The 14,469-nt window shown below is 33.2% G+C and overlaps 1 protein-coding gene across 1 annotated transcript; it reads left to right on the forward strand.

The window, feature by feature from the left end:
• On the forward strand, positions 316 to 8,914 carry LOC109343445 (peroxisomal fatty acid beta-oxidation multifunctional protein AIM1-like). Its single transcript, XM_019581716.1, has 18 exons — positions 316 to 592; positions 699 to 770; positions 1,041 to 1,103; positions 1,210 to 1,266; positions 1,374 to 1,441; positions 1,716 to 1,797; positions 1,904 to 1,959; positions 2,262 to 2,564; positions 2,808 to 2,894; positions 3,574 to 3,748; positions 4,463 to 4,584; positions 5,004 to 5,167; positions 5,857 to 6,111; positions 6,490 to 6,611; positions 6,723 to 6,844; positions 6,987 to 7,135; positions 7,896 to 8,034; positions 8,652 to 8,914. The coding sequence occupies exons 1-18, from the start codon at positions 499 to 501 to the stop codon at positions 8,688 to 8,690; spliced, it is 2,169 nt and encodes a 722-aa protein (XP_019437261.1). The 5' UTR covers positions 316 to 498; the 3' UTR covers positions 8,691 to 8,914.

Here is a 14,469-nt window from a genome sequence, read left to right on the forward strand (position 1 = left end):
AACTCATTTATTGTGAACTTAAATGCATGTTTTTCTAATCCTAGTATAAAATAAGACTTTTACCTAAAAAACAAAACTTGCTTAAGTTGATATGATTCTATTCCATTTGAAAGCAGCACAGTCCAAATTCCCTAACATAATAAATTAAGAAAAATGATATATTTTTCTATCTAAAAAAATAATAACATATATCATAAATCAATATTTTATTTATTAATGATTGATTTACAAGTTATATATGTGATTTTTTTTGTGTGTAAGGTTAGTAAAGGACTCAAATTAAATTTTTTGGTAGGATAACATTTTCTACCGTAACACAAGTACTTTTTTTTTTTTTTTTTAATTCCCACCTAATTTTTCCACAAAACTTCTTAATCTCAACCCATAAGTTCCACCTCCTTTTTGTTCTCCTTTTAACAATTAAGAAATTTCCAGTCCCAATAGATCTAACTCTTGTAGAAAAGGACGCAACTTTGATAATTTGTTTATCTTTTTGAGATGGGTTATGTGAAGGTTGATCTTGAGGTTGGAAATGATGGAGTTGCGCTCATCACTATTTCTAATCCTCCTGTTAATGCTTTATCTATTCCAAGTTAGTGTTTCACTATTTCTTCTATCGTTCTGTTTTTTAAATTCTGATTATTGTTTTTATTTATTTATTTTGATATCATGTTTTTCTCACATGATGTGATCATCAGTTATCGCGGAGTTGAAAGAAAAATTTAGAGAGGTGACAAGGAGGAATGATGTGAAGGCTATAGTTTTGACTGGTAATGTTTCTTTGGATTGCAAATATTATATTTTGATTTTGATTTTTTTTAATTTTTTTCTAGAGGCAGAGAAAAATTTGTATGCGAAATGATTACGAAAGATTGGACATGATTTGTGATTGGGTATTATGTCATCGTTAAATTCATGTAACCGAGTCTATCTGATGGGACTAAGACTTATTGCTGTTGTTGATTTTGTTCATAGATTGGATGACTATTTGATTGTTAGAAACTTTGCAATTTGTCTAAACAAATTTACCCTAAATTCAGGCAAAGGTGGGAGATTTTGTGGTGGGTTTGACATCAGTGTCATGCAGAGGATTCAGCAAACTGGTGAGTTATGATTACATATTTGTGTGTATAATTGAGTTAAATTAAATATTTAGTTAAATTATGCTGTTTAAACTTTAAAGTACAATATATGCTGTTTTCTTTGCAGGTGATGTGACATCTAACCCTGAAGTCTCTGTGGAACTGGTAGTCAACTTAATTGAAGGTTGTAATTGTTCTTTAAGCCTACATGAGAGAAGAATTTATCTTGATGTCTCTGTTAGTATGAATGTTACAATATTATTAATCAATTAATGTTGTCGATAATTACAGATTCGAAGAAGCCGGTTGTTGCAGCAGTTCAGGGACTTGCTCTTGGAGGTGGCTTAGAATTGGCCTTGGTCAGTCTTTGTCCTTGAAACAATAATGTTATTTATACATTTGTTTTGTACATTAACCTGTCAACCTTCCTTTTCGGATAAAATAAAAAGGGAAATAACAAGGATGAGACATTCTGTCTCTCTCCTTTCTTTTCCTGAGATGGTAGGTGTAGGGTTTAGATGTACAGAGTGGATGTACAAATAACATTACTCATCCTTGAAAAGGCATTGTTCCTTTAAGTAAGAACTATTGTCCAAGTGTCTTCATGAGATATATCGCTTTGTCTTTGTCTAGGGATGCCATGCGCGCATTGCTGCTCCAAGAACCCAACTGGGCCTGCCAGAGCTGACACTTGGAATCATTCCTGGATTTGGAGGTAATCAGCATTTGCATGCACATTTTTCAGTAAGCTAGATTAGGAGTGAAGAAACTTTCATCACTTAGTAGCACTTTTACTGAAATGTTATTGTTGATTTTGCAAGGCACACAACGTCTTCCAAGGCTTGTTGGGCTCTCGAAAGGTCTTGAAATGATGTTGGTAAGATGTTAACCATTCATTTTCATCTGTTTTAGCTTCTATTGCATTTCCACTGCAATAGATGAACTAACATATTAAATGGCGAAGAAAACTAGAGAGCTTTCTTTGATGTGAAGTTTCAGAAATAATTGTACTGACTAAATTCGATAAATATAGGTTTTATAAGTAAAGTAGAAAGGAATTAACTCTTTTAAATGTTTTCATTTTGAAACAATTTCATGCTTTTTTTCTCTCTCCTTTTTTGTATAAAACTTTGTATTGCAATAAGAGCACAATTGAAATTTAATATCATGTTTTTGCAGACATCTAAACCAATCTCATCGGAAGAAGGGCATAAACTAGGACTTATCGATGCTATTGTGTCTCCTGAGGAGTTACTAAAGGTATCTCGTCAATGGGCTCTTAACATTGGAGAGAAGCGCAAACCTTGGATTCGGTCACTCCATAGGACAGACAAACTTGGTTCCCTGTCTGAAGCACGTGAGGTATTGAAAATTGCAAGACAAAATGTCAAGAAGACTGCTCCACATTTGCCTCAGCACCAGGCTCTCATAGATGTGGTTGAAAATGGAATAGTTCATGGAGGCTACAATGGAGTTCTAAGGGTATTCTATTTCTATTACTGTCTTTGTTTGGAAGTAATTTACATGCTTTTTTGAGTTTTACTCACTGAGTTGAGTTCCTTTGCATATCACTTTTGAGTTTGAGATAGATGCTTCTTCCTCTCTCTTTTTTTGGTCTAGCATGGTTTACCATTTACCTTACAAATATCCCACCGGCTGTTTTGTGTATCTCGAAACCAGTTGATTCAGGTGAAATATAAGCTACTTACTAAAAATTAATTGCAGGAGGCTGAAGTCTTCAATAAATTAGTCCTATCTGACACAGCAAAAGGTTTAATTCACGTCTTCTTTGCTCAACGTACAATATCAAAGGTACAATGCTAGATATGCCCTTCCTTCTCTGGATACTGGGATCTGAACCTATATTTTTCTTCTAAGCAGTGATTAAATGGCTAGTACATTTGAACTTTGGCCTTTGCTTTCATGTTTTTATTGTTTTCAATCATACACATGTACTTGCATTTGGAACTATTTTTTTGTCAACTAAGCCCGTGTTTGGTAAAGCTGGAGAAATTAGATTATGATTATATTTATCTATGATTAAAATCTGTTATCTGTGAGATTATAATCTGATAAAAAGCAACCCATCCTATTTGAAGCTTTTTAAAAGTGCTTATTTTTCTAAAATTAAAGCTTCCTTTATAATCTAAGCTAGTTACCCAAACAAGCTTAGATTATAAAAGAAGCTTATAATCCAAAGAAATTCAAAACAAAGTTCTACCTAACATAGGCTAACATACAATGTGGAGGATTGTTTTCCTTCCAATCGTTAGAAAACAATATTGTTTATATGGTTCAGACAAGGCTTTTATAGTAATTTCTTTGTATTTCATAATAGAATCTATATAAAAAACTGTTAGAATCATATTTCATGCGGTTTTTAGTTTTAACGTGGATTTCTTATCTTCTCATTGCCGAACTTGAGAAAACAAGAGACGAGTGTGTACTCTGGTTTTTCTGTATGTATTCACTTATTACTGCCTTCTGGCAGGTGCCTGGTGTAACTGATGTTGGACTAAAGCCAAGATATTTGAAAAAAGTTGCCATTATTGGGGGAGGTTTAATGGGTTCCGGCATTACTACAGCTCTTATACTAAGCAACATTCAAGTTATCCTGAAGGAAGTCAATTCTGAATATCTTCAGAAGGGAATAAAAACAATACAAGGTAGTTTATTATTCCTGTAAAGTGAGAGAAGTATGAATAATTGGAGATGGAAGGTCAATTGCTAATTGGTCGATGTTAGTGATAAATTGTTTTCTAGTTTCTATGAGAGTGTTCTCAATAGTTTGGGATCTATATAAAAGTAAGTATGTTCTGGAGGGAAAAAGCTCTTGTAAGTGAACAAGTAATGATTATCAACTTCTGATTTGATCTGAAGTTCTTCTTGATCTTAATCATTATAATTTAATGGTGGATACACCCTTACTTGCTCAATTTCGGGACAAATTCACCTTAAAAGAGTCTTATCCATTCTGCAGAAGGTTTGAGGACCTTCTTAGTATGCACTTCCTGTCAAATGGTTGCTTTAATGTGCACATCACCAGCAGTACATATTCAGGATATTGGCAATGGCTTCTATACTACATTTTTATTTAAATGTGTTAAATGAAACACTTGTTAGTATACCTTTTGCTGTGTAGTTCTCTGAAGTATGATGATTCTCCGTTATCATGCTTAAACTGCACCCACATATATTTTTTCTTAGTGTGTTTTGGAACAAAGCCATTATGTAATATGCAAGAAACATTTAAGACATCCTCATAAATGCCTAAGGGAGAACAGCTGGAAAATATAAGAGTAAAAGCTCTTGTCATTGATACATTTAAGTTTATTTTATAACAATTTCTTAAAAAAAATTTGTTTCATTTTGCATGGCAGCAAATGTCAATGGCTTAGTTACAAAAGGAAAGTTGAACAAACAAAAGGCAGACGGAGCACTCTCACTGCTTAAAGGTGCACTGGATTACAATGAATTTAAAGATGTGGACATGGTTATTGAGGTTGGTTGTCTGAAATCCTTTTTTGTGGTCATAGGAATGTAGGGAATTGGGCTCCTCTCCAATAATGGACCCTCCAGTACGGGAAAGTAAGGGGAAAGATGATTTTGTAATCTTATAAGAAAATTTAATTTAAAAATAAATAAAAATCTAGACCCTTAAATATTTGTAAGTGCCACATGTCCGCATCTCTACCCAATAATGGAGGGTCCAGTACTGGAGAGGATATAAACGTGAATATAGGTGACTTGGCTTAGAATGTTGCAGCTTGGATATGTTTTTTTGTTATCCATATTTATTTATGTCAAGTTTATTTTCTCAGTCTCAAGGTTCTAAATATCTTATCGAGGATATTTAACATGTCTTTGCTAAATACTGTTTGAAGTTATTTACCATTTTCTCTCCCTCTCTCTCTCTTGCAGGCTGTTATTGAAAATGTTGGTCTTAAACAAACTATTTTTAGTGATCTTGAGAAGATATGTCCTCCACACTGTATTTTGGCATCAAACACATCAACTATTGACCTCAATGTCATTGGTGAAAAGACTAGATCTCAAGATCGCATCATTGGAGCTCATTTTTTCAGGTTATTTAACCTTTTCTCTTATAGTGTTTCTTTTTAAAGGAAGAAAAGAAAACTTAAAACATAACCTCAATGGAAGTGAGAATTCGTTTGTCATTTTAAGCTGTTTGCTTGGAGAAGTTAACTGCACATTTTTTTTCACTTTGTTAGCATCAAATTTACTTCTCAGGGAGGAATAGAATGTGAAACTTGTTTTACCATGATAAAAGATGCCTGACCATAGTTTCTATGAATTATGTTTGTTGAAAAGTCATTTTTTTGGGGTTAGGGTGCATTTTTTAACCTCTAGCACCAGGTAATCATATTAGATTCATCCACCATATGGGTAAAGTAAGAGGTTGGTGTTCTGAAAACATTCATGATATACTTACCTCACCAACCAGTAGAATTACCCAAATTGTGCATGAGCGTTATAATGATAAGTGACTTAGAAGTTAAAACTGATCCTCTCAATGAAAGAAACTTGAGAGCATCATATCAGAAGCTGCTTTTAAAAATAAGCTGTTCTAAATAATGCAGAAATTTTTGGCTCATTCTGTATACTCATAAACCATTTATGATCATGATATGGGTAAGTAATTTAGTCAAAATGTAAGTTAAGTAATTTAGATATTAAAATTACAGTTGTTGCAAATATCTATTTGGAAACATGTTTTATGGGTGCTTTCTGACTTTCACTGCTTGATGTGCAGCCCTGCTCACATTATGCCTCTTTTGGAGATTGTAAGGACGGAGAAAACTTCTGCACAAGTAATTCTTGATCTGCTGACAGTTGGTAAAATCATAAAAAAGGCTCCTGTAGTCGTGGGCAACTGCACTGGCTTTGCAGTGAACAGAACATTTTTCCCATATGGACAAAGTGCCCAATTACTGGTCAACTTGGGCATCGATGTTTTCAGAATTGACAGATTGATAACCAACTTTGGCTTTCCCGTGGGTCCTTTCCAGTAATATTCGTCTCTTGGTGTTTCTGTATTTCATTAATATTTGTTGATTGCAATATTAATTTGTTTTTACCTTTTCATCAACCCTCACCCCACACCACCCAACATCATCACTCAATAAGAGTCAAGATAACGTGCTTAAGCCAACAATGCCATGTGAATATCTTAAAGTTCTAGTAACATTCTCATGCTTTGAAATATTGGTTGATCTCTGTGTATTTTGAATAATCCTTTTCTGTCTCAAATTGACTCATCTTCTGTATTTCTAAAATAAAGGGTTGTTATAAGGATAAAGTTAATGGTTTCATGAGCATGCGAGGCATCAAGCATGTATTGCACTGTGGTTATGTTGATTGAAGTCAATCCTTCTTTGTCTTGCAGGCTTCAAGACTTGGCTGGCTATGGAGTCGCTGTAGCAGTTGCAAAAGAATATGCTGGTGCATTTCCCGATCGTACACTTAGTTCACCACTGGTTGATCTTTTGATCAAAGCTGGACGGAATGGTAATATTACATTTTCTGCCCTTTTCAACAAATCTTCCTTTCTCTGTGTGGGGAAAATTATGCCTCGGTGTAACTAATATTTTTATTCTTGGCTTCCCCTTTTTCTATCAGGCAAAAACAATGGGAAAGGGTACTACATATATGAAAGGGGTACCAAGCCAAAACCTGATCTTTCAGTGCTACCAATCATTGAGGAGTCTAGAAGACTTAGCAATATTTTGCCCAATGGAAAGGTACTTTTATTTTGCATGTCAAGATCCAATCTATCATTAACGTTGTGTCGAAGTTGGCATTATTGTCTTCCATGTGATGGTTAAATCTAAGCTTCCTTTCTCACTAGGTAAAGCTAAACTAACATTTTTGTTGCTTTTGCAGCCTATATCTATTACCGATCAAGAGATTGTGGAGATGATTCTCTTTCCAGTGGTGAATGAGGCATGCCGTGTTTTAGAAGAAGGGATTGTTATTCGTGCTTCAGACCTTGACATTGCGTCTGTTCTTGGAATGAGCTTTCCAAATTATAGGTGGGCTTTCCCTTTTGTTCTGCTTTAAAATTGATAGAACTAAGAAATGAGACTAACTTATAAATATGGTGTACAAAATGTGCAATAAGGGAATAGTAAACACTGGCTTATTAGAAACAGGAGAAGAAGTAAAAAATAAGAAAGGAGATATGGTGTGATATTAACTTAATCAGTGTTGAGTATTTGCAGCACAAGAGTACTTTTTTTATACGGAGTTAAAAAATAATCTGTTGATATTCTGTGCTGAAATATTTGTGTATGTATCAAATGGAGATTAGTCCAATTTCTAGAGACTGAAGGGTGGCTAAGAAAAATCATAGACGGAACAATTATAAATTTTAGAGTTTAATGCATTGCTAATGGACATAATTTATGATGGAATATTATGAGTTTATGACGTTGTTTGATTCATGTAGCTGACCTATCTAAGGCTTGGTTGTTGTTTCAACCACAGACCTATACAGTGCATGAATTACTAAGAAGGGGCGTTACAACTATATCTCAAAGTTATTACGTTAATTAGATCTTACAACTTGTTAACTGTTTGAAAACTTTGAACTCTTTATAACCATCACTTGTGTTCAGGTTTCAAAATTTAATTGTTTGTCTTCAATCAAGATTTGTTCAAATGTGAAATCTTTTTATTTGAAAATTAGTACCTCTTTTACTAGTTTCACAACACGTGTTTTTAGCATTTTGCATGTTGTTTATATGTGTACCTTGTTTAACTTATATCTCATTGCAATCACTTTTGTGGCAGGGGTGGCATTGTTTTCTGGGCAGATTTAGTTGGGGCTAATCATGTATATACCAGCCTTAAGAAATGGGCAGAATTATATGGTAACTTTTATAAGCCATCAAGGTATTTGGAAGAAAGAGCTATTAAAGGCATTCCTTTGGTAAGACTCATGTTCTTTATTATCTGTTCAAGTTTCAAGGGATCTAGTTTTCTCAATCTTCTCTTTGTTTTTAGCATATTTCCTACTTAAATAAAACACAAATCAAGTTTTATTTTAGTTGCGAAGCGGTGCAACAAAACAGGATTTATGCACATTTTGATTCCTTGAGTTATTATATCTCATTGTTGGGATAATATGGGATTCTAAGATGAACATCCTTGGATATCTAAACCAATAAAACTTATAAATAATTGTTGGGAATCCAAGTATGATATGTTTAGACTTTAGAATCATTAAGTCACTTGTTTTTGGGTCTTACTTGTAACTAATCTAAATTCATGCTATAAGTTGGAGAGAGATGTACATGTCTTTTGACCATAATTATTTTGGCACATATGGGTGGAAGGAACTTCAGAATTTTTAGAGATTATTTCTCTTCTTTTGCCTTTGTTTGAGATGAAGTTACTCTTTTGGCTTCTTTTTGTTGCATGGCTATATTTTCTAGCATAATGGGTTACGTTTCATTTTTTGGGACTAATATAAAATCTCTCTTCATTCATACATTACATTGATTATCAAGAACAAATGCTTAACATTGTGTTCTGTATATCCTACAGAGTGCACCTGCTTCATCTACTCCAAAGGCTCGTCTATGAGAAAAGATTCCCAAGTCTTCACCACATTGGAGGTTGCAGGATAGGAAATATGGTTCATAATATTTGCCTCTTATGTTATAACAATGAATAAATTTGGGTTCCCTAAGCTATATTTTGATTATGCATTTTGGACATGCATGGTTCTATCAAAGTAACTAAGGATTGCTTAAAACCCTCTTCTTGAATTCTCTTATAAATTAGAATATGGTTTCCTTTTTAGCTTATCTGCTTGTTGATTATAAGCTAGTTTCAATGGACTTGCAATATTTTCCATCCATTGTAGGTGCTTCTGCCAAAATCACTCCATTTAGATGATTTGAAGGGTGAAAACTGAATGAGACAAGTGAATGATGTTGGCTGATATCAGCTGTTTGACATAGCTTCTGAAAAGCTAGCTGAAGAGTCTGTAAGCTTTAAAAGCTAGGGTCTAAAAGCTTGTCAAAATTAATTGACATTTAATAACTAATCAGTTTGGTGCTTACTTAAAAACAATTTCTTCGGAAGGAAATGATATATCCTCCTATAAATCCGACATCCACAAGAACGTGATATGTTATAAAGTGATACTTTATTTATTAATGATTGATTTATAAATAATATGTCATTTTCTTGTAGGCATAAAGATTTAGTAAGAAGGTATAATTGCTATCTTATCATTCAATGATATTGCTTTGTTTTTCCCTACTAATTTCATTGACTGACTTGTGTCTCAAGTGTTCACATACTTTCTTGTCAATTATTGAAGGGTTGCCAACTTTAAGGTATGAAGTGATGTCAAACAAACATTGTATTCAAATGCCATCCTATCAAATTAAATTGGAATTTTGTAATCAAATATTCACTTGTTTGCTTCTATAACAATGTGGACATATAAAATATTAAAACGCAGAAAGGCTCAATGACGAGATACTGAATTATTGCAATGGTTAAACTTCAACTCTTCAATGATTTGTTGCCAACTCAATTAAATTCTTTTAATTTTTGTTTAAATTAATAACATTGTTTACATCAAACTTTATTCATTTTTTCACTTCTTTCCATACCTTTTGGTGTAAGTGATCATCACCTAATACCCAGCAAATACAAACCAAATTCATCATATTAGATTATGAGTGATTTGACAAGAATAAATTCAAGTTTATCAATAATTAATTAAAGACCAAAAGAAGTTAGAAAGAAAATGAGAAACTGGCTTAGGTTAGCCATTGAAGGAAACAACAAATATTTAAGGTTCTGGCTTTTGTTGAGTGTGGTAGCGGTAGGTTGAGAACAAGGAAGAAAGAATATGTTACTCTTATCTAATTCCATTTCACTTCTGTCAGTTTAATATGTTACTTATTATCATTAATTTTTTTCTATCAAATAGCCAAAAGAAATAATGAAAATTGAAAAGATTAATTCCTAATTCCTATTGCTCTAAATAAGAAATAAAGCCAATAGGAGATAGAAGTAAAGTAAGGTTACATAAACAAGTTAGTCATTTAAAGGGAAAATAAAAGATGAGTTGTTAAATTTAATTGAGGTGACAAGAAATGTTTGGTAGTACAAGCAAGAACACAATGATTTGGTACAAAAGATTTCATTTCTATCATCTCCATCATGTATACACCCCACCCCGTATACATAAAATGAAAGTTGATTATTTTTCTTCCATACTTTATTTTATACATTGCACATCTTTCTTTTATTGATCTTGTTGCGATTAAAGATGTTAAAGTGGGCTACCCAAATAAGCTCTAGTTATCCAGTTCAAGCTACGGCTCTATCAAGGCGACCCAACATATATTCTAATTTGTTGGTAATGGGCTCGTGAGAAAAAGGTTTCCAAACCCGACCCTATGTGGGTAATGGGCTAATCGGACCGACCCAACATATATTCTAATTTTTTTATAATAAATATCAAATTTTTTTATAATCAATACAATGAAATGAGTACCAAATGAAACAAGATGCTAAATGTAATATAAATGATGTTACTAGACATAAATTAGAAAAAAAATTATTACAATTTTATTTTTTATTTTATTACTACATTTGCCAAGAAAGCCAATGGTTAGTACCACATAAACATTGTTGTTATGGGTTCATTCAAAGGTTTGAAGCAATACAGGATTGTTGAGGAGACTAAGCTGAATAAAATGCATGCTATAGTTTAATGTACATAGTCCCCTCTACCCATGTGGTCACACCTCTCCCTAGGAAAAAAATAAAATAGTTACAAGAAAAGTGGGGTTGGGTGCCAGAGTGTTGAAGAAGATGAAAGAAATATAATTTTTTGTGTTTAAAGTTTACTTAATAGTTCTCAAAAGCAAAATATATTTTAACATTTCGTTTAAATTTTATTTTACCTTGTTCTGCTTTCCTTTGGTTTTTTTGTGTGCATAACTATGTTTGCAAAAGTTTGTCTATATATATCAGCTTTTATTTGTGTTGTTTTCGTGTGTTATGTACATTTGGTCATATAGATTTAACATTTGTATGTTACGTAGATTTATCATTTTTGAATTTTATCATGTGAGAGTCTTATATATTGAGTTATTAATTTAAAAATAAAATATAGCCCAATAAAAATAAACAAATTAAATATTGTACATTTGTTGTACTAAAATATGAAATAGTGGAAAACTAATTATTAATAGCTAGGCCCAAGCCTAACCAGGCGTACCCAACACAAACCCAGTTTTTCAAAATTACAACCCAATCAAGCTAAAAAGCTTGGTTTCAAATAAATGTGTATATTTTAGTACCAGAGTTCTCTAGTTTTTTAAGTCCCTGATGACTGGCCTATTTTGACAGGTCTAGTTATGAACATGCCACTAGGTTATTCTCTCGGAAATCAGAATAACCCAATAAACCTCATCTCTTTATCCTTAACTGGCGAGTTAATCATTACACTTCAGTAGCTTGTGAGAAGAGATGTATCGGGCCTCTTCCAAAACACATAATTTTTTTCTTCCAATTGAAATTATTTATTTTTTAGGTGTCTTGGGAACAATTGGAATTGAATACTAGATACATATTACCTTATCCTTATCTAATAAGAAATAAAAAAGATAAAACATAATTGATCAGAAGCTTTCCCGATTATCTTAATTTAGGTTTTTAAAATAGAAGATAAATAACATAAATGACAGCTAAATCTATCTTATAAGCTTAATGTAAAGAAGTCTAGAAAAAGAAACTCAAATTCAAACTAAATTCATTATGTACTTGAATTTAAAATAAGAGATTAAAGTCATACACATGAGAATAACATTACAATGTTACTTCATTAATTTTTCTTAATCTTATAAGCTTAATGAAAGAGGTTTAGAAAAAGAATGTAAAACTCAAATTAAATTTTTTATTGATGGGTAGATTGAAATCATTGACATGCACAAAATAAAATTATAATTACACTCATAAATTTTTGTATAAAGTTAATGTAGAAAGATTGAAAATATATTAAACAATATTATATTTTGATTAAAATAACAATATTAAGAAAAGCAAAAAAAAATAGTATTGATTATTGGCAAAAAGAAAAAGATGATGAAAAGACTTTCTTGAGCCAAAAAAAAAAAGTGGCTAAAGATCATCTTAAAGAAATGGAGAATTTTTAGTCAAGTAAAAAGAAGTGGTTATGGTGAAACCAACATTAATGCTCTTTTCCCTTTGGCCACATAATCTTCAAGAGCTTTGGCTATAAATAGGAGTGTTCCATGCTATTGTAAGATACACCAAATACTTAGCTTAGTGCATAGTCTCTCTTCTTGTTCTAATTGTGTGAGAAATACTTGAGTGAGAGTGAAATTGGGTGTACTTGGGTTTTGGGAAGTGAGTGAAACACTTGTAGTTCTCTTTTATCATAGTGGAATAATCATTGTTGCTCTTCAGCTGTGGACGTAGACAAATTATCGAACCACATTAAATTCTCGGTGTCATTTTCTCTATTATATTTTCTCCACGGGTCTTCCACTTCAAGAAACTAGTATCAAAGATCGTAGAGCTCTTGCATGCTAAGCCGTACGATCTAAAAGAAAAAATTGTGTTTGTAGCATTGTCTGGTCTTACACACACGGCACACCATAAAAGAATTGTTCTTGTTACTGTAAAGGTATAATAGTGTGAAAGTGCATGTCTAGGAAAGTTCTGTCTTAGGAAAGACCTAGTATTTAAGTGTGTCTGTTAAGACCCACTTCTCTTTCCTGAGAACTTTCCTGGTGTAAGTTCACGAACTATGATATTGTTCCGGTATACGGTTATCATGGCGAGTGCTAAATTTGATTTGGAGAAATTTAATGGAGAAAATGATTTCAACCTCTGACGATTGAAGATGAAAGCTCTACTAGTTCATCAAGGCTCGGGCAAAGCCTTAGAAGGTAGAAACAAGTTACCAGAGAGTCTGACAGAGGACGAGAAGGATGAAAACTTGGAAAAATCACATAGTGCAATTTTGTTGTGCTTGGGAGATGAAGTTCTACGAGAAATGTTAGATGAAACTACAGGTGCTTCATTATGGTTGAAGCTGGAAAGCCTGTACATGACGAAGTCACTCACCAACAGACTGTATTTGCAGAAAAGAATATATACTCTTCAAATGTAGGAAGGAAAGCCCATAAAAGATCATCCGAATGAATATAATAAAATTATTCTTGATCTAAAGAATATTGATGTTAAAATTGAAGATGAAGACCAATCAATTCTTCTACTATGTTCCCTTCCAAGTTCTTACGAGCACTTCATCGACACCATAATGTATGGTCGAGAAGAGCTGACAGTAAAGGTAGCGTTGCACTCGAAAGAACTGAAGAAAATAGTATCAGATTCGAGATCTGAAGGCTCATGTAATAGTCTTTTTGCTAGATGAAGAACAGAGAAGCAAAATCAATTTGGTGAAAGAGGAAAATCTAGGTCCAAGTCTAAATCAAAACCTAGAAAGTATAAATGCTTTCACTGTCACAAGGAGGTGCATATAAGAAAGAATTGCCCATAGCGCAAAGACAAGGAAATGATTTATGAATATGGAGATGCATTTGTAGCAAATGGCTATGATAGTGCAGATGCACTAATAGTTCCAGAGCACGACTCAAAAGATGAATGGGTACTTGATTCTGGATGCTCATATCACATGTGTCACATTAAGGATTGGTTTTTCACTTACCAACTCTTAGATGGGGCAAGGTCATCGACTCTTAGATGTTCGACGGAATCGTAAGGACGTTGACAGATGTAAGGCATGTTCCAGAATTAAAGAAAAATATGATTTCCTTAAGAACACTGGATTCAAAAGGTTATAGCTACAAAGGTGAAGGTGGATCTATAAGAATATCTAAAGGCGCTATGGTTGTAATGACAGAAAAGAAAGAGAATAGTCTCTATATGTTACAAGGAAACACAATCAAGGGTGTTGCTGTTGTCTCCTCAATATCTGATTCTGATGTCACCAAACTATGACATCTAAGAATGGGTCATGTCAGTAAAAGAGGTCTAACTGAATTGGCCAAACAAGGATTACTATGCGGTCAACAAGTCAGGAAGGTAGACTTTTGTGAACACTGTGTTTTCGGCAAGCAATTTCGGATAAAATTCAATGTTGCAGTTCATCGAACAAGAGGCACGTTGGATTATGTACATTCTGACTTGTGGGGTCCTTCCCAAGTACCTTCTCATGGTGGTAGCAGATACATGTTAACATTCATTGATGACTATTCAAGGAAGGTGTGGATCTTCATTTTGAAACACAAAAGTGAAGCATTCGTCAAGTTTAAACAGTGGAAAACCTTGATCGAAAAGCAAA

Source organism: Lupinus angustifolius, chromosome LG03 (genome assembly GCF_001865875.1).
Source record: "Lupinus angustifolius cultivar Tanjil chromosome LG03, LupAngTanjil_v1.0, whole genome shotgun sequence".
NCBI classification, from domain to species: Eukaryota; Viridiplantae; Streptophyta; class Magnoliopsida; order Fabales; family Fabaceae; genus Lupinus; species Lupinus angustifolius.